Genomic DNA, 25,222 nt, shown 5'->3' with positions numbered 1-25,222 from the left:
AGTTGGTTGATTCCCTTTTTTTAGTATGAATGTACACAATCGTGGGATTCATTGTGGTGTATTCATATGTGTACACAGGAAAATTAAGTCAGATTCTTTCCACTATCTTTCCTTTTCCTATCTCCCATCCCTTCCCTTCATTGCCTTTTGTCTCTCCAGAACTTTTATTCTTCTCCTCTTGCTTTGTGTCGTGGGTTGGCTTCCACATACCAGCAAAATTATTCAACCTTTGGATTTTGGGGATTGACTTATTTAACTTAGCATGATAGTCTTCAGATCCTTCTATATACTAGCAAATGTCATAAAGTCATTCTTCTTAGTGGCTGAGTAATATTCCATTGTGTGTGTGTGGTGTGTGTACACCACATTTTCTTTATCTATTCCTCTGTTGAAGGGCAGGTAGGTTGGCTCCATAGCTTAGCTCTTGTAAACATTGATGTGGCTGTGGCACTCTTAAGGTGTAACTTTTCTGTTTTGTTAGTTTGACACCCAGGTTTTACAGGGTGTGTCACATTCCAGGAACATCCTGTACTCTCAGCACTGTTTTCTCATTAACCTTTCTGTTCTGTTCTCAACCCAAAGCAGATGTTCTCTGTAGACATCACATTTTCTCATCCCTAGATGTGCAACTCAGAACTCAGCTAATAGGTGGGAACTGTCTCTGTATTTCTTCCTTTTCTTAAGATGCCAGCTCTTAAGTGTCATGGGAAGTGGTATTTTTCTCCTAGGCCCAGTGGGACTGCCACACTTTCCCCAGTGCACACTAGCCTGCAAGCAGAAATTCTTCCCAGGCATCTGGGACAGTTGTGGAGCTTGCTTTGTGTCTCCTAGGGGGCCTCTTATCTTTAAGCTGTATATTGTTCAAAGCATGGAAACTGTCAATTCATGTTATTTTATTGAATTACATTATTGCTTATGGTGAATGTGATCGTTTGGATGTGAGGTGTTCCCCAAAAGTTCATGTGTGAGAAAATGCAGGAAGGTTTAGAGGTGAAATGATTGTGTTATGAGAGCCTTAAGACAATCAGTGTGTTAATTCCTGATAGGGATTAACCAAATGGCAACTTTAGGCTGGTAGGGTATGGTTGGAGGAGGTGGGTCATTGGGGTCAGGTCATTGGGGTATATATTTGGTGAGCTGAGCTTAGTCTTCTCTTTATACTGCTTTCTACCACTCTTCTGCCATGATGTTCTGCCTCACCTCGTGCCTCAAGGAAAAGAGCTGGCTGTCTAAGGACTGAAACTCTGAAACAGTGAGCCCCTAAATAATGTTTTCCTCCTTAAAGTTGTTCTTGTCAGGTCTTTAGTCACAGCAGCAAAAAAGCTGAATATAATAGTGGATATAATACACTTTTATCACCAGAAAAAGACAATAGCTATATTTTAAACATTGACTTTATACATTTAATTTTTATAGACAATACTTACTGTCATGTAGAGTAGATTTAATTGTGAAACCTAAATTCTATTCTTTGATCAACAGAATACTTTCTCAGGGTACAATCTTGCCTAACTTACATAAACTTAGGAATAGCCCTGAAAATCACAATCAGAATGCAGATCCCAATGCTGATAACCTGTGTTCCACCCTGCGTGCCTTACAGCACACAAATCAACCACACTCAAGCAATGCACTTTTGCATTAAAGAGAATATTTCTGGCACTTTTGGGGAAAGATATCCTTTTAAAGATTTTTTTATTTAAAATTTTACATTATGAGTATTTTAAATGAAAATAGTAATTTTAGACAAAGGAGAATAGTAAGCAAGTTTTATAAAAGAAAGTAACATAATTCAAATGTAAAACTTTTTAGTATGCTTAGGTATAACTACTGAAGCTATTGTTTACATGAAAGTCTCAACTTTAATCTTATCACTGCTGAAGACACTGAATTGATTTATTGGGAGGTTCTGTACTTCAATGTCCAGGCTTAAATTAGCATTGCATGGTTTCTTGTTCTTTATGGCCTTGGTGACCTTGAAGAGAGATAAAGAAGACACATGAGATTCCATCAATTGAGATAAAGTCCTGTATTTCTGTTGCCCATCAATGTCTGTTCATCTCATAAGCCACTTCAGTCTCTTCCTTTCTCTCAAAGGCTGTTCATTTTTGCTCACTTATCTTCTTTACTGTATTATTCAGTTTTAAGTGAACCCTTCCCCATCATCTGGAGCCTGCAAAGATATACTTCCTCATGCCCATCATGGGTATATTTGAATAGGGCCGGAGTTCCTCAAGGAAAGTGCTACTCTAATCAGTTTGAAGCACTGATTGGATCAGAAAATCAGAATTGTTTCCTCAGGGCTATCCTCTGGATTAGCAGGTAGAGGTAGAATACACGAATTCTTGCATTAAGGTATATCTGTGTCAGATTCTATCAATATTTCTACTTGGACTGTTTACATGTAAGTTTAGCTTTGATTAGTTTTATCAAGAATCCCATGGTAGAACTTCGTGTGGGTTGGTTTGTAGGAGTGTGTTTGTCTGGGTCTGAGACAGACAGCCTGATATCAAGTGGAGTCAACCATGTATTTTGCTATGGGCTGAGATATTATTTCACTAAAAGATGACACCTTTTGCTTTAAGATGGAGTTATTCCAAGGTCCTGGGATCCCCTTGGTCATTCGTGTCTGGCATGAGCTATGTTGACCTTCCTCCTCTTTAAACTTGTTTGTATTGCCTATTTTCAATATTTTCCATTTCACCTTTGACCTCTTTTTCATTTTTTCATTCTCATTGGTAGCATCTGAAGGGTTACGGAAAATAAGATTCCTGCAACATAGCCCCCACAAGAAAATGGAGAGAGGCGGGTCTTGAGAGGAGGAAGGGAAAACTAGCCAAGGAACAATGGGTCCTGGGGGAAAGGGGCAGATACTGAATTCTGGGCCCTAAACCATTACCTTCCCCCATTGAAAATTAGTCCTAAATGTAAGCACAGCAAATACCAATAGGCAAGATTTGAGTCCTCATCCCTAGGGGTCTGGACTCTTATCTCCCCATACAACAATGAGTTTCATCCTTTTGACACCTGCCCTCCTAAATTAAAGTTTTAATCTGTTCAACTAGCCCCTGACTGTCAAAATTGCAGTACACAGCTCCCAGTGATTACATCATTGTTGCCTATAAAACCAAAATCCCCTCTGTAACTGATGGTCATTTTCTCATCTAGAAAGTGGACCCGATGACACCTGAGACCAGGAAGGAATAAAGGCTTCTCTGAATCTGTTGATGTCTATTTCCTGTCTTTTTGTGCTTACAGCATCCTTTATCTTCAGCTGCTCCTGTCTTTTCTATGATTCCACCTTCACTGTCTGATATTCTCATTCATCTTTCCTAAGAATCTGCTTCTAGAACCAGATAGCCTAGGCTGGATCTCAGTTCCTCCACTTATCAGCTATGTCAGGGCATATTACAGTTTCTGAGTATCAGTATCTACCTCTATGAAATGGGTACAATTACTATAGCTCCATCATGTTTTCGAATCTGAGCATAGAGTATTCAATATTTTCTATTAATATGAATAGAATGTTAGTATAATATCATTTAATTTAGCTAGTATTATCCAAACCCACGATTTTAATATGTATTTCTAAACTCAAGAATGTATACATCTCTTGCACAAAATTACTGTTTGGTTCCAGAGCTGTACATCAAGATCTATAGATCTCCTTATTGATGAATAGATACTTCTTGGATATCAATAGGCAGCTCAAATTCAACACACTTTCTTTCCCTAAGACATGTTCTTCCCCGGCATTTTCAACGTTAGTGAATTGTAGCACCATTTATCATTATCTTTGAATCATCCTCGAATATTCTTTGAATCTTTTCTTTCTCACCATCAGCACTTAGTCATCTCATAATCTTCCTGCAGACACTCTTTTTTTTTTCTATTAGTCTAAACCTTATTTGTCTTTCTCTTTTTTGTGAGCAGTTTGTAAATCATTGGCTTGAACTCTGTGAAACCCTGGGTGGTGCTGCTTCTGGGAACCCTGTGGTGCCTAAGTGCCAGGGGAATGCCCACTGCAGGATGATTCCTGGTGATAGGGGGAATTCCATGCTTGTCATGGAAGTCTCTAGTCCAGAAAACCATGATTTTAAATCCCAGCTACCCAGAGATGGGTTTAATCTATGAAGCCCCAAACATATTTCCCCCCATTTCATTCTGTTTATCTCAAGAAGTTCTTCACACGGAGACCCTTTGATTTTCCTAACTATAAAATAAAATCGTAGGCTTTCATTCCTTTGTTAGAGTCAGTTTCTACCAGAACTGGTCACCCACCATGCCCCCACTCTTCACTTATAAACGAGTCTTTGTCTTATTTTTATAATTTCTGATTATTTTTCTCAATCCCACTCACCACTATGCAGGTTCTTGGAGGACCCCTTCTTAAACAGAATTCTAAAATATTCTCCTGCAGTGTCTTGGTAAACAAGCTGCCTGCTTTTTAAAAGCCCTGATGTATAGTGTGTGCAGACTTTGTTGGTGTGAATACGTCTGCCATTGCTAATTACAAAATGCCAAAGATGTAATAAACAGCTTATAAAATTCAAAAATAACTGCTATAGTAGCAGATAATAGAAGTCACTTTCTGATATTGTAACTGATCCACTTCACCTTTTGAATATAGGCCTCCTGGATCTGAGGAGACAAGTTTTCCTTTTCCTCTTCTCCCCCTCACTAACCTGGGGGCAGGGAACTCCATTACCTTAAATTATCTGTGCTCCACAGGAAGGAGGCATCTGCCAGAGGATCTCGGAAGTGAATATCTCCCAAATTAACAAGTGAATCCTAACATACCATCAGGGTGTCCTGGGACACCCTGTCAGGGCACACCTGGAATTCAGCCTTTGAATAGCTTCTTTAAAATCTCCCCCTCCTTCTGAGGGCAGAATCACAGCCCCTGGTGCAAGAGTCCCCTGTTCCTGTTTTGCTAGCAAAGCAATGTATCTTCTTTTTCCTTTTTCTAAAAAACCTTGTCCAGGACAAGGACTGAGGACAATACCTCTCTCCAAACCTAATATCTCTTTAATGTGTCTTTCCAAGATAGGTACCAGAATACTTTTTTTTTTTTTTTTCAGAACCAAAGTCTTCAGGCTGTTTTGTTCCAGAATGGTACATCAGATCTATATAGCTCCATATTGGAGGAGGTAGGAAGAATCAGGTATTCTTCATAAAATCTTATACCTTTCAGCAATTTTCACAATGAATTTCCCATTTTATATTTCTAACAAAAAAAGTACATTTACCTAGCTTTTTTTTTTTTTAAATTCTTTGGCCACATCTTCCTATGGTGTTCCACATCTACTGAGTTTCAGCTCTACAGAATTTATAGAATTAGTTTACACTTTAGAGTATTTGCCTTAGTCATTTTCACCTGGTTTAGAAAAATTGTATCTATGTACACTAATTTTGCATCATGCCCTAGCAGTGAGATAAATAATATATATTCATGTTCTCCTGTACTGTTTAAAACAACTCAAGAGAGTGGAGAGTTCCATCATTTTAGCAGACCAATTACACTATTTCCCCCAAATCAGTCCACTAGCGAGTACTGAAGGCAGGATTCAAATCAGATGTGTCTTATTCAAAACCCTTGTTCTTGATCATTATTGAAAATGACTTCTTAATTTCATTAGATATTTTATTATCAGCACAAGTATAATATTCTTTTGAAACCCATATGAATGTCTTTTCCTTATTATATGTATATATATATATATTTTTTCTTTCAATTTTTGGTACTGGGATAGGACCTAGGGGCACTCTACAACTGAACCACAACCCCAGGCCTTTCTATTTTTTATTTTGAGACAGGGTCTCACCAAGTTGCCAAGGCTGGCCTTAAACTTGTGATCCTTCTGCCTTAGCCTCCCAAGTTTCAGTGATTATAGGTATGAATCACTGCACCTGTCTCCATTTTCTTAATTTGTAAAAACACAAAATAAAACAAGAAAAATCTTCTACTCAGATATGAGGGCAAGGACATTATTTAATCCTTGCACCTACTGAACTGTTCATGTAACACCCTAGAAAGATAGTTTCCCAAATCCTAAAAAAAAAAAAAACAAATGATTTCCCTCTTGGCAAATTAATGCTCTGTCTAGTTCCCACCTTAATGAAACTGTGACTTCCACACACCAGCGTCAACTTCTTGTCAATTGTTCTCAGCTGGAAGCAGAAGAGTCGAAGTTTATCTCCTTCGTTACACTTGATATTGTGCCATTTTCCATTCCCTATCACATCTATCTTTCCTGTATTATCTTGTATTTCATAGATTGTGTTCTTCTTATTCACTTTTTTCTGCAAAATGAAAATTCAGTTTCAGAAGAGTAACTGTCATATGTTTAAGAAAGACTTTTGAGACCAAGTCAATACAAAATGTAAGAGGTCAATTATAGGCATAGATCTACATGTAGCTTGGCAAGGTCTTCTCAAAGAAACTTGCTTTTCTTTGCCTGTTTCCTAATTTTTGCTTTCCTTCTAGGCATTTTCTGCCTGACAATTATAGAACAATGAATTTTCTTCCTGGTCTCAACTGCTTCCTCCTCAGGAACAGATTTGATTCCTTTCAGAGAACCTGAAATCGGTAGGATCAGTGAACTTCTATGACTCTTCTGTTTATTAAGATATGAATGGACATTTGTTACCACTGTTCATTCATTCAATAGAATATAGGGGATCTATATAACAAGTAACTATATAACAAGTTAACTTATAGTTAAGTTCTAGTGACTTCCTAATGCTTCTGTAAAACCTTCTCCATTGATTTATTCTTTTCCAATAACATTATCCCAGTTAACCTATGTTCCCCACTTCATACTGTATAGAGTCTCACTCATTAAGCTATTATTTATCAATTCTATAATTGCATATATACGGATAGTCTCTTAAAAAGGGTGTAATAATCAATATAAAACAAAGAGGCAATCCTAAAAGACAGGTATATACAGTCATAAAAGGAGCTAATTTTATAAGATGTTAGTTGAGTTCACAAAAGTTTATAAATTTTGTTATTGATCAAAGGCATAATACTAATGCCCTGAATTTGAGCATTGATATCTCAATGAAATGTTCATATTTTATTTAGATGAGTTAACTTGTCTTTCAAATATCATGTCATACAATGATTCTAAGTTGTTCAATAAACTCCGAATTATTAATGAAATGAGTAAAATACAACAGATATCACTGAATGGTTAGATCATTGCCTATTAAATGTTTTTGCATTCAGGAGAATATAATCAACTCATTTATTCCTGAGAATGCATGTTAAAACCAGAATTCATCCTTATTAGGGCAATCCATTCTTCCTACAAAAGAAAGAAAAAAAAAACAAAAAAAAAAAAACAAAGCAAAGAAGGAAATAAGTAAAGATTTATATAGTTGCAATAGAGTTCAAAGGAATAAGACTACAAGAATAAGTCTACCTATCTGTGCCATGCATTGTCCTTGCTCACTGTGACTGTGGATAGGTAATGATAACTAGTAAAATGAGGCCTCTTAGGGAGATTTTTGCAAAGAATTTTCTTGGAGGAATTTGGGGAAATAGAATGTTAAAAGGTTACCTAGTCTTATTTCCTATTCTGTTCTCTATAGTCAGGGTAGAATCCTTAGTTTCAACATTCAGTCAGTAAGCAAAATTTAGTTTCAGGAGTTGATGGAGAAAAGTAAAAAATGATTTTAAGGAATTACCTTTTGTAGCATAAACAACCCATACACTAATGTTCCTGGTGCTTGCTTATGAAGATGATCAATCTTGGGAGTTTCATTTGCTCTCTTGATCACACTGTTGGGGACCTGGATCTTTTGGTCAAGACCAACTTCGGACACAAATGATGCTTCATTTACCTCCAGGATTCCTTTGCACTCAAAGTAATCAGAGATAGTGATAACCTTATTTTTTGTAAATTTCTCTTTCAGGTTGGTGCTGAAAACCTTCACGTGGAAAAACTGAGTCTCGGTAGCCACTGTAGCATGGAACATTTTGCTTTTTCCCTCTTCCTCAGACTCATATTCAAACAGGTCTGTTGCTTTCAGCACCATCACTGTCATTGGGTCCTTGTGGAGGATGTTTCTTCTGGAAGCTGAATGACATTGGGCCTGAGTTTTCTGATTCTAGGTTGAGCAGACACAGGGAAATAAACTTACAAGTTTAGGAGGGAATACAAAAAAACCATTCCATGAGAAAAATCTCAATCCCAACATTGGACCCAGCAACTTTCATGAAAAATTAGAACTAGTACTAGAACTATGTTAGAGAGAAAGGAAAGGCTAATGAAGAGGTATAGTTTATCTAGAAGAAGTATAACACAGCTGACAACAGGCATGGAAGTCAGGATTCTACCACTGAAACAAAGTAATCTTTCCAAAGCAAAGCATGACCTTAAGCATGAACATTATAGGGTGAGAGATGATGAAAGCATTTTTATGAAGCATTGAATTATAAATTGCAATATAACAAACAACAAATTCAAGTATATTCTTTACCTACTTAAGTGACATCTCCCCCCCCCAAAAAAAAGAAAAATAAAAAATGAAATTGAATAGTGTTGAAAATGGAGAAGGATGATTATCATAAATTATAGGAATGTCAAAACTTTTTGGTTACCACTAGAATATCCAGGACCATTTTGAGGGTTCAAATTGTAATAGCTCTTCCCAAGAAATAATGGTCTATTATAAGTAATGAGAAAGGCACTGGCTGACTTAAAATTTCCTATTTTAAATAAGCTTGGGTAGAGGTATTCCATTCAGAGTCATATCCTTAAACCATGGTAGATAGCTTTCTCAAAATCAAGGACAGACTCCAATCTCTTTTCTCCATGGTGGTCTGGGCTCATTGAATTTCAGCAGAGTACTTTAATGGAGAGAAAGTTGCCTGATCTATAAGAGAAATTGTGTGAGGAAATAAGAGACTATGAACTTCAGAGGTTCAAGTACATAGAGATTTAGTTGTCAATGCTCTGCCCTGGTACACTATGCACAGTAGTCACCTGTGGGTGACTGGACTTGGATATGACTTTTTATTAGTGTAACCAGTTACCCTAACACAAGGAACACTTTTTCCAAAGCAACATTGTTAGTAGTATTGACTCAGACATAAGAAAAGCATTACTAACAAGATTCAAATTGACAAGAAAATTATAGTGTATATATAAAAGAAATGATTTGACTACTCTAAAGGAAATAAAGGACCTCCGATGGACACAGGTACAAGCATGTTCATGGGAGAGGCATTGGGATTGGGATAGTGGAATGCCAATCTACCAAATTTTTTTAAAGATAAATTACATTGTATTTATGTATGTCAACATTATATAGTCATTAAATAATCATTTATATTTTTATTTAAGGACTTAGAAAGATATTCCTGATATGTTAAATGAATAACGCAAGTAACTAAATACTAATCATTATAGGATACTCTACTGGAAAAACTTACTCTATAGTTATGAAGAAAAATATCTGATAGAATACAAAGAAAAAGTTTGGTAGGATGATACTAATGAAAAATCACGCATCTGTTTTTGCTTGACTGATTTGGCTGTAAGCACTTCATTAATTTCTAAAGCAATCGTGTGTTATTTGTGTAGAAAAAATAAGAAAGAGAGAACGTTGATGGTGTTGCGACTTTCCTTCTGTTAGCCATAATCTTTTTCCTTCAATGCATACTCTGGAAAAAATACTCCCTCTCTTTAGAATAAAAATAGATTTTTCATGTGTTATTTGAACTGACATTGATGCCAGACATTGTAAAACACGAACGAGACTGATTTGGAAGTGGTATGACTTAATAAGAATGAACGTGCCATTACAAATTGCAGTTCATATCCTTTCCTTTCCAGGTCTTGGTGTGTGGTTTTCCCTTTGTCTGGATTTTTCCAAATCCCTCAACTTCCCATGCTGAGCAAATGCTTCACCTGTTTGCTTTTGTATCCTTTAGGCCTCACGAAATCTATCACTCCTTAACCAGATTAGATAACCCTCATTTTGCCCAATCAGTTGTGCTGATTTACATTTCACTACTTCCAGGGCCTCACAGGAAGTTCTGGTTTACAGGGATTTACTGAACCAACAAGGTTGCTGTAATCTTACAATACACAGAAAGGTAGGAAGACAAATATTAATTAGTTATAATGGTCATAACGGGCAAGGGAAAAAAATGAGATCCTATTCAAGTGAGCCCCATAATTTTTTTTCTTGGTCTGGTTGGAGTCTCAGGCAGGCTTTCTCAAGGACAGGATATCAATATTGGGATTCAGAGGGTGAATAGGTTTGGGCACCTAAGGATTTTACAGGAGGAGGAATACATGGTGTGTAAAAATTCTGAAGAAGAAGGAAACTTGGTGTGTGTTGAAGAAAAATTAACAGATTATTCAACTAAGAGAAGAAATGTGAAAGAGACTGAAGCAGGAGAAAGTGAACCTACTGATGCATGTGCCTAACTCTGCTGGGCTGTACACTTCTCCCACCCTGAGATCAGCACAGGACAGAAAACCTGCTTCAGTAATTGTGTTGTTTGTCAAGTATCCCTGTGGGAGCAAAAGGTCAAGATGCAGTAAATTGTCTCTCTCTCTCATATATATGTATGTGTGTGTGCGTATTCAAGTTGTGGATCTATTTAGGTATTGGTGTTATTTCCAAGTCGAGGTTGCAATCAGATTTTTGAGGTCTGATGACTACATTTAGGTTGGGGAAAAGAAAGGAAAAGTGGAACAGGAAGATTGTACCTCTGTTGAGGAAGCTCTGGATGGAGTTGATGCCAGCATCTGGGCAGGTGGAAAATGGTCCATGATCGTGGACATGCTGGCTTCTGCAGGACAGGAAGGATGAATCTGCTCTTCAGACTTCTTACTCCTTTTGATTCCAGAAATCTTATTCTTTTTAGTTTCAGTCTTTTCTAAGCTTGTGGTTTTTCTTTTCTGTAAAGAGTTTAATTTTCTTTCCTGTTAATGATTCTCAATAGCAAATGAAATATAGCACATCTTCACTATTAGGTAACAGGTTGATTATAAATAAAAATTTTTTGTGGAAACTTGAGAGAGTGCTTTCCATCCCCTGGCCAGTTGTAAGATGGGGGCATAAGGGGTCTCATCAAAGGGAGAGGAAAGAGTTGTAAACACGATTCCTCTAGTTACCTCTGTGGTAGAATGGGACTGACTTGGAATTAGAAAAAAATATTTTTTTTTTGTAAACACAGGCTAAACATTTTTCACCTGATTTCAAGTTAACACACCTCTTTAGTAGGAGTAAAGATATATTTATGTCATGTGATCAATAATTATGCAGATGGTAAATTTAAAACCTTGACAGGAAACTAATGAATAACTGTTTAATGGAGAGACTGAGTGGAAAAGCCATGGCACTTTCTTTTGTGGGACTTGGAGTACACTTACCTGAGCTTCAGGAGTCTTCACTGTGCTGCCTGAGATTGATGTCGGTGTTGCAGGACCTACTTCTTGCTTCTTTTTCACTGGGGTTTTTTGTTTTACTGGGATAGAATTAATTCTTATCACAACAAATGCATTAAAAAGGAACACATATAAACCCAGAGCAGATGGGGTAGAATGGCTGAAGCACTTTCCATACTATTTCCTCTCAGTTCTTGCTGTGGGTCTAGGTATACTTATGTCTATCTCCACTGCATTAGCTCAGCTGGGCTCAAGGACACCAGCACTCATAAATCAGGCATCACCTCCTGCTCCTCAATGCTTTTGTAACTCATCCCCTGTGCAATGTGTTGATCCTTCCTGTCCTCTGATCTCCACATACCTCAGTCAAATCTTCCCCAATCCTGTCCTCCTATTATCTTCTTTGAAAAAGTCATGGTGTTCATGATGCTGACTGGTTGACTCTATTTTTCATATAATACACTGAAATTACAGAAACCAGTGAAAGGAAATATGGTATAGATGTTTGAAGTGGGATATGGTGATTATGAATTTTGACTTTTTTGTGTTTATTTAATTCAGTAATTTTACAAGACAAAAAGTTCATGTCTCTTTGTGGTCAGTCTTCATTAAAAGTGTTGCCTTATCTTTGTTACTGGAGAGAAAAATGATGATGGTATAGTATTAATGAATTGGTTGCAATAATTGGTTAATGGATATATTTAAAATCTACACCATGATTTTTATACTTTTGTTATTTTTTCTAACTGCTGTCAGGTAGTGTGCCTGAAACCTCTGTCTTTCATTAACAATTTTTTCTTTTGATTTTTATTCATAACCGAAATATACATTCTCTTCTAAATACACTAACCGACTGGACAGAGAAGGCCTTGGGTTGTCAACTTGCTGACATCTGAAATACCAGTGTTGCCGTGGCCTCTGAGCCATAAACTGGGAAAGGGATGTACCAACTTAGACTAAAGTGGGTTTTTCCAAGGTCAGGGAAGGTGAGCACAAGTAGGACAGTGTCAGTGAGAAAGTGTTGTTTCCAAATACCTTTCATCTTCTCTCTTTTCAAGTCTTCAGCAAGTTCTTCAAGTGTTGGTATGTCTTTGAACACCGTGATCAGTTTGCTCACTCCAGCATCACTTTGGAATTTGTCTTCCAACAAGTCAGCAAACTTAATTCTGTTGTATTCATCTTGCATTTTTCTAGTCAGTTTTAATTCTTTGGCCAGTAAGGACTTAAGCATGCTAAATTGATAATCATTGATGACCTCTAATCCTTTCAGCAGAACAATTTTTTTGTATTGATTCACCATTTCTCAAATTATGGGTGAGACTACAAGAGAAAATCAGCACAACAGTGTTACACATAAAAGAGAAATTTAAAAAATGAGCTATGCCCATGTTGTGAATGACCATAGGTGTGTTCAGAACAAAAAAGAATTATAATCACCAGTTATATCATTTGGGATATTGGTTGAGACTTGCTGCACTAGATAATCTGAAAAAATTCTTTCCTATCAATGGTGATAGTTGAGTTAGGTCAAGAGTAGTTGTGGTGAAAGGATATCTTGAAATGACAATTGTTGTAAAGCTTAGAGTACAGGATGTATAGTGTCAGCCTCAGGCTCAGTTAAAGAACCAAGCTAGGTGTCTGTCTGTCGATGGATGAATGGATAAACTAATATATATATATATATATATATATATATATATGATATACATGTATATGTCACATTTCATACATAGACACATAAGTGGAGTCATAATTATAAAGAATGAAATTATGTCATTTCCTTGTAAATGAATGGAATTGGAGAATATCACGCTAAGTGAAATAGGCCAGACTCAGTCAGTCAGGGGTCAAATATTTTCTTTCATATGCATAAATAAGAGAGCAAAAAGGGTTAATAGAAAAATGGATCTCATGAAAACAGAAGGGTAGAGTAAGGGGATCAAGGCAGAAGAGGGAGCACAAGGAAGGTAGTGTGGAATGAAATTGACCAAATCATTCTGTGTGCATGTGTGAACATGTCATAATGATTCTTACTTTTATGTACAATTATAATGTAACAAATTTTAAAAACATAAATGATGTTAGCAACTGATAAATTAAAACATGTTTCTGGAATTTTTTTTTTGTTGTTGTTGTTATTCAATACCTTCTTTTTTGTGTATTTAAAGTTATTTAAAATAAGGAGAACAAAGAGACAAAAATCAGACAAAAACAAACAAAAAAAAATGCATGAAAAATTTTTAATGGTGTTTTCCCCCAAATCCCATATTTGGGGACTTTTTAAAACATCAGAAAAATGTGAAACCTGAAGTTGTAAATATGTGAGTTTATTAAATACAAAAACAAAACAAAACAAAACTTGAAAAACTTCGGCATCAGATGTGAAGTGGAAAACATCAATGTGTAATGTTGTAAAATTCAACTATAGCACAATAAGCATATGTCTAGCTGCAAAATCAGTTCACTTTATGTGAGAGTCATGTCTTGCACATACTACTAGGCCGTCGGCATAAAACCCTATGTACAGTGTGTGCATTAAGTACATTTTCTTAAGTATTTCAATTTTGGAATTTCATAGTGACCCTAAGGGTTTCAGAGAGGTGCTGCCAATCTAACTTGAAGAAAAAATAATTTTGAAATTATAACATGTATAGGTAGCCAAAATGGAATTTTGACTGACTTTGAATAAAACAGTTAACAATTGGAAGATTGGCAACACAAGAACACCTATCAAGCACAGTTTTGGAATAAGTATCTAAGAAGGTAAGTAAATGAGGCCAAAAAAAAAAAAAAAAAATGCAGTCAAATATGCAGATGCTAGAGAAAAATAAGGAAAGCGAGGGGAATCCCATGAAAATAGAAGGGAAATCAGTGGAGTAGAGGAAGGGGACTGGGGGCAGGGAGCAGGGACTGGAAAAAGGAGGAACTAGAAAATGTAACTGACCACATTATGCTATGTACACATATGAACACACCACAGTGAATTTCACCTTTATGTATTTTCTATAAAGTACCAATTAAAAAAAAAAAAAAAAAACTACAAATAAATAGAAGAAAGACCAGGAGAGTAGAGGAAGGGGAACAGGGAGGGAGTAATAGGAGGAAAGGAAGTACTGGGGGGCTGAAGTGGAACAAATTATATTCTATGTATGTATGATTAAGTTGAAATGAACCCTGGTATTATGTATGAATATAATGCAGTAATAGGAACATAAAAAATAAATGTTGCAGTCTTAAAAATAAAGAGTACAAAACTAACTTGATTAGGTCTTTAGTGTGTAAAAATAAGACTGAACAAAGAGAAAGAGGAAATAGATCAAAATGGTGGATTGAAATTAGTGTGAAATGAAGATCCGAATGTTCACTAAGTAATGTAAGGAAAATGCAGATATAAATTTTAAAATATGGACAAAAGGAGAAGGAAGCATAGAAAAAGTGTTACAATTTGAAATAATGGTGGCTGACTAGCCAGTCAAAATACACCATTTAAATTAATGCACATTAAATGTTAAACCCATTAAGAGTTTTCAAAACTTGAATGAAAAAAACCTATCTATAGATTGTTGACAGAAGATCATTTAAAAAATTTAAAAATATTGGAAGAAGTTTCATGATGCAAATAGTATTTCTGAAGAAAGCAATACATCTCTTCATGTAGTTATAAATGGGCCTTGATTGTAAGAACAGAAATTTCACTGATAAAAGAAAAATCAAGCTAAAGAAAAAATCAAAGAATTCTAATCATGTATTTACCTAGTCACTGTATGTTTCTTCTTATGACTATAAAAAGTAATACACAGCATAGTTCTCTCTCTTTTTTTCACTATCTATTCACATACATGAAGTGAAAAATAGAAATTTAAGCTGAATGTGATGACCCATGACTGTAGTCCCAAGTGACTGGGAAGGCTGAGTTAGGAGGATCACAAATTCAAAGTCAGCCCGGGCAACTTCGTAAGATCCTGTCTCACAGTGAAAAATAAAAAGGGCTGGGGCTGTAGCTCAGAGGTAGAGTGTACTTAGGATTAATCAACAGTACGAAAAAAAAAAAATTAGAAAACTATACAAAAATGATAAATCATAATTGCAGTTTGATATTTTAGCTTATCTTTATTACTGAAAAGAGTAAAAAGCTAGAAAAAATTAGAAAAAGTGATTAACACAGTTAAAAACTTAAATAAAAAGTTTCATCTAATGTTTATAAAATTCTGAAACCAATGTTAAGACTTCTAAAATACATGAATTGTTTGTATAGCAGGATCTGCAAAAAGATAGTGCTTTCCAAAAGGCATATGTAAATTAAAAAAAAAAACTTTTTTGATACATAAAAAAATTAATGGATTTCCACCACCTCTTTCGTATGAACTCTCACAATTGAAGTTCACCTCTGACTTTGAAGAAAGCAGGGAGAAGTCCAAATATGACTAAAGTACTAACATTAATACCTGGTATAAGAGTAGAGATATAATAAAAGTTAAATATTTTTATTAATATTAAGATAGTATGCACTTGGATAACTGTTTATGAAATGGAGGCATTTTCTTCTATCCATGTGTTTGTTTCTTATGTTTTGTAAAAGTGGGATAATACCATATAATACAACTTTATGTTGAGATGTGTTTTTCACTTAAAATCATTTCGTAGTAAATTTTCATGCCACTGTTTTGTCTTGCCACTGCCAAGACAATCAAAGTCCTCTTTTAATTATCAACTTATGCCAACAAATACTTAGAAAATATATCTTACAATCTGCAATAGTCAAATGCCCTTGCCTTTGTTCAGGCCTAAGTGTTGGAGGAATAAAGATGTCTGTTATGCTTCTAAATGAAGCATGAGAACCAAGCTAGCTACTGCAGTTGTCACTGTTCTCAATGCAGCTGATGCCAGTCCCACTCCCCTCACCCCACTACCCGGAAGAGCCCAAACTGATTTCCTCTGCTAATCTTGTGATTTGGGGGAGGTGTCCATATCGTCTCTACGGAAAGCTCTGACAGGACTCACCTCCCTGGAACTGTCTTCAACAATAGTCCAGGTCTTCAGACCTTCAGCAAGCAGCTGTTGTTTTGCTTGAAAAAAAAGATCTCCTAAATGCTAAGAAAATAAGATGTTTTCAAAGGTTACAGGAAAGAGCACTAGCTAGAGTCACTTAATAACTTGAGCAATTGTGAGTGTCTCACACTGTGCTCACAGCCCAGGAGAGAAGAGATGAAGCAGAACAAGACTCCTCCTACCAATGCTCATAGCTTTCGATTTCCTCAGTCAGAGAAACTGAACTGTGCCCTTCCTGTAACAGCTTAGTAATCACAGACCGTTAGATCTCAGCTATGTTTATTTAAAAAAAAAAAAAAAAAAAAAAAGAAGAACATTTATAGAGACATAAATTGCACCAAGCAGAGCAATTGTAATGTCACAGAAAAAACCGGGAGGGGAAATTTTGGGGGGTGTAATTGAACCAAACTCTTCTGTCTGCTCTTTGCTAAAGCCCAGAACAAAATCTGTTAGTATGTGAGCCTGAACTGCCCAAGTTGATGTGTGCATTCACCAAGTTATCTTTTATAAAAATCAACACTGGGACATATTTATTTTCTTTGTATTTTTGTCAGATATTCTATGTATAGAATTTTTTCCCAGCTTTATTTGAAAACACTATTATTGTTTTCTTTGCTTTCTTTTTTTAACATTATAAGATGTAAAGTTACAGCAGTTTTATTACTCTTCTCTTCTTTTAGTATAGATACTTAATGATTTTTCTTGTTGACACTGTTCTTCCCTAAGCGCCCTAAGTTTTATGGGATGTGTATTTATTGTCCTTAATATTCCTTGTCATGTATTTTTTAACTCACAGCTGATTTTAAAATGTGTTATATAATTTCAAGATACATGAGAATTTTCTAAATATTTAGTCTTAACTCCTTATTCAGTCATATAATTATGCAATCAATGCTAAAATTGTAAATGCGAACTTTACTGAAACACATTTTCCCATTTCACTTTGATGTGCATTCTGTATACTCTGGTAGAGAACATTTTATCCCCAGCTTTCTTTCTTTCTTTTTTTTTTTGGAACTGGGAATTGAACCTAGGGTGCTTAACCACTGGGCCAAACCCACAGACCTTTTTTTATATTTTATTTAGAGACAGGATCTGGCTGAGTTGCTTAAGGTCCTGCTAAATTTCTGAAACTGACTTTGAACTCTTGCTCCCCCTGCCTCAGCCTCCTGAGCTGATGGGATTACAGGCGGGCACTACTGCATCTGGTGTCCCAACTATTTTTATAGTGTTCCTCAAATGATAGGCAGGACATATATTTTGAAGATGGTGTGAAGATTTTTTAGTCTTCTTTCTGATTCTTCTTACTCCATCTATCAATATTGAATTACAGGTTTTAAATATCTAACTGTGATTATTGATTTGTGTTTTACTCCATCTAATGTTATTTGGTTTGGTTTTGTAATTGGGAAACCCCATCCTTCAGTACATTTATGAATTATTAGGACCTGGCAACAAATTAGCCAGGGCATTTCCTTTGTGGCATCGGTTTAAATCTAACCGTTCTCTGACTCATGTCAGAACTGATTTGAGGCCTTGTTAAGGAGGATTTATAAATCCCAAGTTTTCGTATTCTCACTTATTTACAAGACTCAAGCTCTGACTCGTGGTAGAGACAGGTTTTAGGCTTTGCTCTCATGATAGTCTCCACTTAATGGCTTGGCCCTACTTCTACCAAGCACTCTGGCATGCCACTGGATATGGAGGTGCTATGTGTGTGTATCTACTCTAGCAAGCTCCACTGTACCCCAGCACTGTTTGCCCTCTGGTTCCTGTGTTGTTTTCTCAACTCCACAGCTCCTGTTGTTTCTCTCACATAGGAGCAACCCAGGATCCAACGTGCAGTGAATGGGCCCCCCCTGCTAGCTCCCTTCTATTCAGGTATCTGCAAAGTGGAGCTCTCTATATTTTCATGTGTATATTCCAAGTGCAAAAGAAAGAATGCTAAGCAGATCCAATCACATTTGTCTGCTATTATAGTCTTCTTTTTCTTTTCCTTCCTTCCTTCCTTCCTTCCTTCCTTCCTTCCTTCCTTCCTTCCTTCCTTCCTTCCTTCCTTCCTTCCTCTTTCTTTCTTCCTTCCTTCCTTTTTCTTTCTTTCTTTCTTTCTTTCTTTCTTTCTTTCTTTCTTTCTTTCTTTCTTTCTTTCTTTCTTTTCTTTCTTTCTTTCTCTCTCTTTCTTTCTTTCTCTTTCTTTCTTTCTTTCTTTCTTTTTCTTTTTCCTTTCTTTTTTCTTTCCTTTCTCTTTCTCTCGTTCTTTCTTTCTTTCTTTCTTTTTCTTTTTCCTTTCTTTTTTCTTTCCTTTCTCTCTCTCTCTCTCTCTTTCTTTCTTTCTTTCTTTTTCTTTCTTCTTCCCCCCCTCCCCCTTTGTTTTTTTGGGGTTGGCTTATTTCACTTAGCATGATATTCTCCAGTTCCATCCATTTACCTGAAAATGCCATAATTTCATTCTTCTTTAAGGCTGAGTACTATTCCATTGTGTATATATACCACGTTTTGTTTATCTGTTTTTCTGTTGAAGGGCATCTAGGTTGGTTCCACAGTTCAGCAATTGTGAATTGAGCTGCAATAAACATTGATGTGGCAGAGCCACTGTAAGTCCTTTGAGTATAAACCGAGGAGTGGGATAGCTAGGTCAAATGGTGGTTCCATTCCAAGTTTTCTGAGGTGTCTCCATAATGCTCTCCAGAGTCATTGCACCAATTTTCAGTCCCACCAGCAATGTATGAGTGTTCATGTTCCCCCACATCCTCGTCAACACTTACTGTCGCTAATATTCTTGATGACTGCCACTCTGACTACAGTGAGATGAAATCTTAGTTTTGATTTGCATTTCTCTAATTGCTAGAGATGCTGAATATTTTTCAGAGGTTGTTGATTGATTGTATTTCTTCTCCTGTGAAGTGTCTGTTCAGTTCGTTAGCCCATTTATTGATTGGGTTATTTGTTTTTTTGGTGTCAAGTTTATTGAGTTCTGTATATATTCTGGAGATTAGTGCTGTATCTGATATGTGTGTGTGGTAAAGAATTTCTCCCATTCCATAGGCTCTATCATCAAGACTGATTGTTTCCTTTGCTGAGTTTTTTAGTTTGAATCCATCCATTTGTCGATTTTTTATTTTATTTCTTGTGCTTTAGGAGTCTTGTTAAGGAAGTCAGGTTCTAAGCTGTCATGGCCTATATTTGGGCCTACTTTTTCTTCTATTACGCACAGGATCTCTGGTTTAATTCTAAGGTCCTTGATCTGCTTTGAGTTGAGTTTTGTGCAGGGTGAGAGATAGGGGTTTAATTTCATTTTACTGCATATGGATTTCCAGTTTTCCCAGCACCATTTATTGAGCAGGCTACCTTTTCTCCAATGAATGTTTTTGGCACCTTCCTCTAACATGAGATAACTGTATTTACACGAGCTTGTCTCTGTGTCTTCTCTTCTGTATTATTTTCTATGACATTTTCTATTTTGTTGGAGCATAAATTTTCAAAATAGTTTTGAATTATCTTCTGTATTTCCATAGTGTCTGTCATGGTATTTCCTTTTTCATCATGAATTTTAGTAATTTGAGTTTTCTCTCCTTTTTGTTAGGATGGCTAAGGGTTTATCAATTTTTAAAATTTTCCTTTCTCTTTCTCGTTCACAGACTGTCAGTGGCCAGAAGAGAGGCTTCTATTTCTACCAGTACTTAAACATTATAGACGCCTTTCAAGATGTCAGCACTCCAGGATGGGGATTTTTATCTCCAGTACTCTTCCCCTGCACCTCCCCACCAAGAGCAGTCACACTGAGAATGAGTACTCCTGTCCTTTAAACTTCACATTGGGCTCAGGATAAAAGTTCACATAGGTATAAGTTCTCTGGTCTCAGAAAAGAAAATGGAAGAAAAGGGTGTTTTTTAATATTCAAATGAAATATCTTTCTGTGCTTCCCTATCAATAAGATCCAGAACAGATTAGCTAAGATGTCTATTGATGCTTCCTGTGGTCTTCAATTATATGACCAATATTCCTCTTTAGTGTTTTCTTCACAATAAAATCCATTTAATTTTTTTTTCTTGTGCATCTATAGTTGTTATCTGGAAGTATGAGCAAGACCATGCTTCATTCGAGTTATGTTTTTATTCTTTTTAAATTAGTTTCTTTTTTCCAACTGAATATTAAACTGATGTGTAAAATGCAAAAATTAAATATATTTGGGGAATACTATATCTTTATTTTCCTTAAAAAGTGCTTAACTTTTTATTTTGAAATGATTTTGAGTGTATAGAAAACTAAGAATAATGCTAAGAAATTCAAACTATTTTTCACTAAGATTTGCAAATTAATATTTTGCCACAGTTGCTTTAGCAGTCTCTGTGCATTATTATTATTTTTCTTACATATTTCAAAGTCAACTGCAGATATTTTGCTCCATTATCCCTCAATACCTCATTCTGTATTTTCAAAGAATATATTATCAAAATGATCCAAATGTACATTGATTAAAATCAGGAAATTCAACTTTGATATTACATTATTACATAATTTATAGTTCATATTTAAATTTTTCCAGTTGCCCTCGTATCATCTTGCATAATATTCTATCTTATTTAGAAACATGTATATATTGTACATGTATATATTCAACATTTTGAAATCAGGTTAAGCATGCCAAGTTCCTCAAACACTTACCATTTCTTTATTGTGAATTCATTTTTAACTAAAACTTGTACTGTCCCTCGGATCTATTTTTAATTTTCTTTCTTTTTTTAATCAAGTCTCACTTCTGCAAGTTTTTTCAAAAACTATTTTTTTAAGATAACATCCCCATGTTAGTTTCCTGTTGCTGCTGTTAACAAATTAGCACAAATTTCACAGCGTCCACAAGAGAAGTTTGTTCTCTCACAGTTGTTGAGGCCCCAAGTCCAAAATCAGTATTACTATGCATTAATATAAATATGCATATTTCCAGCTTTTGTAAGCTTGCTGCTTTAACATCTACCCCATATGCGTATGCTAGATACACTTTGTTCAGTACAACCTGATAAGATCACTGACCAAGTCACCGTTTCTTGGCTTTCTGTCTCCCTGTTCTCTCTGTCAAAGTCCTCCTGCCAAGGGTGCATTTTTCAAATACAAACTAATGAATGAAGAATTCATACATCTAACCACTTCCTTTACTGAGCATTCACACTGGCCCACTGTACTCCTGCTTTAATCACCCTAAAATCAGATGCCAGACAATAAAGGTCAGCTCATGCCACAGAGCCTCACTGAAATTATTCAAACTAACCAATCCACAGCCTCTGCCTGAACCAGTCTTGCCTGTACATTTTTGTTGGAACCACAACAAACATTCTTGCCTGCAGTTTCTTCTTTCTCCCTTGATCTCGTGACCTACCTCAGTACTTTTCCATGTGCTTCTGTGTGGTGTAGTCCATCCTCTACTCTTGTGAACTATAACCAACAAACTATCTTTTGAGTGGCATTTGTTTCCTGATCTGTTGGTCTTACTTTGTCTCAAATTTCTATGAATACATAGATCTTAAGTCGCATTATGCTTTTTATTAGGGGTAGGCTCATTTTGAAGGTCATAGGGAAGAACCAGTTCCTTGCCTCTTTCATCTTCTCATGATCATTGGCATTCCATGATTTATGGTCACATCACTCCAGTCTTGAAAGCCAGAGTGTCAGATTTTCCTCCTCTGTGCCTTTACTTCACTTTCTCTTCTAGTTGTGAGTCAGTCTCTCCCTGACTCTCTTTTATATGGGTATTTGTGATGGCATGTAGGGTCCTCTTAAATTGTTTTTCTATTTCAAGGCTTCTTTACATCTACAAAGATCCTTCATACAAATAAGATAACATTCATAGGTTCAAGGGTTTAGTACATGGACTTGTCTTTGAGAACCATTTTAACCTATCACAGATCCCATCCCTAAATTTGAGAGGGAAAATATTCCATGGTCTCAACCATCTCCTACTACCTTTCTCTATGGATTCCACATGTTATTTATTTATCAAAAACTTCTTACCATCCTCAGGTTATGCAATGGTGACAGAATCAAAATGAGAAGAAATATGATTATGGGGATGAAGAATGGAATGATGTGTTCATAAAGAATGCCAGCACCCACAAAAAATTGAAGATGAGGAATGATTTTGCTCTGGGATTTCCAATGAGAACATGGTCCTGCTGACATCTTGATTTTGGACTTTGGGGCTAAGTCTAACAAAATATATACAATACCTACATAAAGAGAACCAAAAACTGTGATGGAAGAAATCATAAAAGAAGTAAATAAATAAATAAATAGCAAGGTGTCCCATGTTCATTAACAGAAAGAATCAAGTTGATAGTGTACCCTTCCTTTCTAACTTGATATGTTTATCCAGTGCAATCCCAATCAAATATCAGTAAGTTATTTTGTTTATGTCAATATTTTTCAAATTTTTTATTCAGTAAACTTAAGGAGTACAATGATATTTTGATGTATTCATAGTTAAGTAATTATATAATCAAACAATTAACATCTCCATCATGTCATATTGTTACTTTTTAAAACTTTTTGGTAAAATGCCTTATAGTGTTATAAATGACAACAGTATAACAGGAAGAAATATGAATATCCTTGGGTATGATTACTTTTTAACTATACCTTGAAAGGAGTGATCCATTAAAGAAATAATTAAGTGGGACTTGATGAAAACTGAAAACTTCTACTCCACAAAGGATACTGACAAGAGAATGAGAAGATAAGCCATAAACTGGGGAAAATATTTGCAATAGTGAATCTAATAAAGGATTATTATACAAAATATGCAAAGAAACATTAAGAATTAGCAATAAGAAAATGATAATAATAAGTTAAATTAAAATAATAATAAAATAATAAGTTAAATTAAAATAATAAGTTAAATTAAAATAATAAAATAATAAGTTAATTAACAAATGGGGAAAATTCTGAATGGACTCCCCACCAAAGAAGATATACAATGAATTACCATTTTACCATTGAACCTCATCAATGGAATACAAATAGAAGTCTTGGACATCTAGAATTTAAGACATTAGGTTACATCTTTCCTGTTGTAAATTGAGTAGGCAGCAATCCATCTTCTACCATTTCCATGATGTTCATCCTGCCTAGACTGTATGGCTTGGGAAACTAATTTATGGAGGCTTGAGGATTCTTCTGATATCATGTAATCTAAGCATGATTTCTGTATTCTGTGGTATTTATAACACAAAACCAAAGAAGTAGAATATGCAACAGACACTATATGTGGTCTGTATAACCCCAAATTCTTACTGTATTTCACAGAAAAACTTTGCAGATCTATGCCTTAGGGTATAACAGACCAAAAACAAAGAAGGAATCTGTCTCTTGATGTCCACTTAAAAGGAAAAGCAGAATTCCTTTGCTCATCTGGACACCTTATTAGTTGAATTCATGAAATAGAAATCAACTGAGAGAGGCCCCATTAAACGAGAAAGAACTATATAATTGACAGCTGACTTCTCACAAGAGTATGAACAAGACAGCAATGAGACATCTTTGATGAGAGGTAAAAATTCAATTAGATTTGTTTATTCAAGGTACAAATTCTTCCTAAATGAAAGTGAAACAAAGACATTTTCAGACAAGCTGTTCAGCAACTCTCTAATACAAGTGTAGTGTTCAAGAAGCAATGCAAACTGAATGGAAATAATACCAGATAAAACCATGAGTTTTTCAGAAAATAATAAAGAATCCCATGAGGGTAAATATTTAGATAAATATAAAATATATTTATTATTATTAATATTTATAGTTTAAAATTTTATTTAAAAAATACTGCTAAATATAAAATAGCAATGTGTTGTAGGTATTATGACATTTATTGAAGAAAAATATTAAAAAATAAGAATAAAAGACAGTCTGTAATGAAAAAAACCCAAAGATATACAGCCAGGCCTGGTGGAGAACACCTATAATCCAAGCTACCTGGGATGCTGAGGCAGGAGATTCTCAAGTTTGAGGTCAAACTCAACAATTTAGCAAGACCCTAAGCAACTTAGCAAGACCCTGTCTCAAAATAGAAAATGAAAAGAGTTGAATATATCACTCTACTCACTGGGTTCAATTCCTGGTATCAAAAAATTTTTAAAAATTAAAAACTAAAAAATCAAAAAATAGAGAAAAAAAGAAGACATACAGGTGACAGATGAATGTGTAAAGATGCAACATAATATGTCAATAGGCAATTGCAAATTAAAACAATGAAATATCACTACATACAAAATGGAATGCCTTAAATCCAAAACACAACATCACCAAATGCTCCTGAGGGTATAGAGCAGTAGGAACTCTCGTGCAATGTTGGTGAAAATGTAAAACTGGTATATCCTCTTTGAGATAGTATAGCAATTTCTTATAGAATTAAACATACTATTATCATATTCCAGAAATTGTGCTCCTTCATTTTACCCAAAGAAATTGAAAACTTATGCCCACATTTAAAAACCTGTAAACAAATTACTATTGCAGCTTTTTTTGATTTTCAGAATTTAGAAGCAATCAAAATATCCTTCAGTTGGTAAAAGGGTAAGTAAACTGTAGTTTACTAGTCAGAATGGCAATTATTAAGAATACAAGTAACAATAAATGTTGGCAAGGATGCGGGGGAAAAGGTATATTCATACATTGCTGGTGGGACTGCAAATTGGTGCAACCATTATGGAAAGCAGTATGGAGATTCCTCGAAAAACTAGGAATGGAAGCACCATTTGTCCAGCTATCCCACT

General features: G+C 35.4%; 1 protein-coding gene across 1 annotated transcript; it reads right to left on the bottom strand.

Moving 5' to 3' along the window:
- Nucleotides 1–1,678: 1,678 nt before the first annotated feature.
- LOC306638863 (myeloid cell nuclear differentiation antigen-like) lies at nt 1,679–16,629 on the bottom strand. Its single transcript, XM_079102276.1, has 7 exons — nt 16,416–16,629; nt 12,450–12,734; nt 11,400–11,494; nt 10,734–10,925; nt 7,696–8,118; nt 6,115–6,303; nt 1,679–1,975 (listed from the first exon to the last, which is right to left on the bottom strand). The coding sequence occupies exons 2-7, from the start codon at nt 12,712–12,714 to the stop codon at nt 1,844–1,846; spliced, it is 1,296 nt and encodes a 431-aa protein (XP_078958402.1). The 5' UTR covers nt 12,715–12,734; nt 16,416–16,629; the 3' UTR covers nt 1,679–1,843.
- Nucleotides 16,630–25,222: the final 8,593 nt, after the last annotated feature.

The sequence above is a fragment of the Sciurus vulgaris genome (assembly GCF_902686455.1).
Source record: "Sciurus vulgaris genome assembly, chromosome: 1".
In the NCBI taxonomy this organism is placed as follows: domain Eukaryota; kingdom Metazoa; phylum Chordata; class Mammalia; order Rodentia; family Sciuridae; genus Sciurus; species Sciurus vulgaris.
This window is presented reverse-complemented; position numbering and strand designations above follow the sequence as displayed.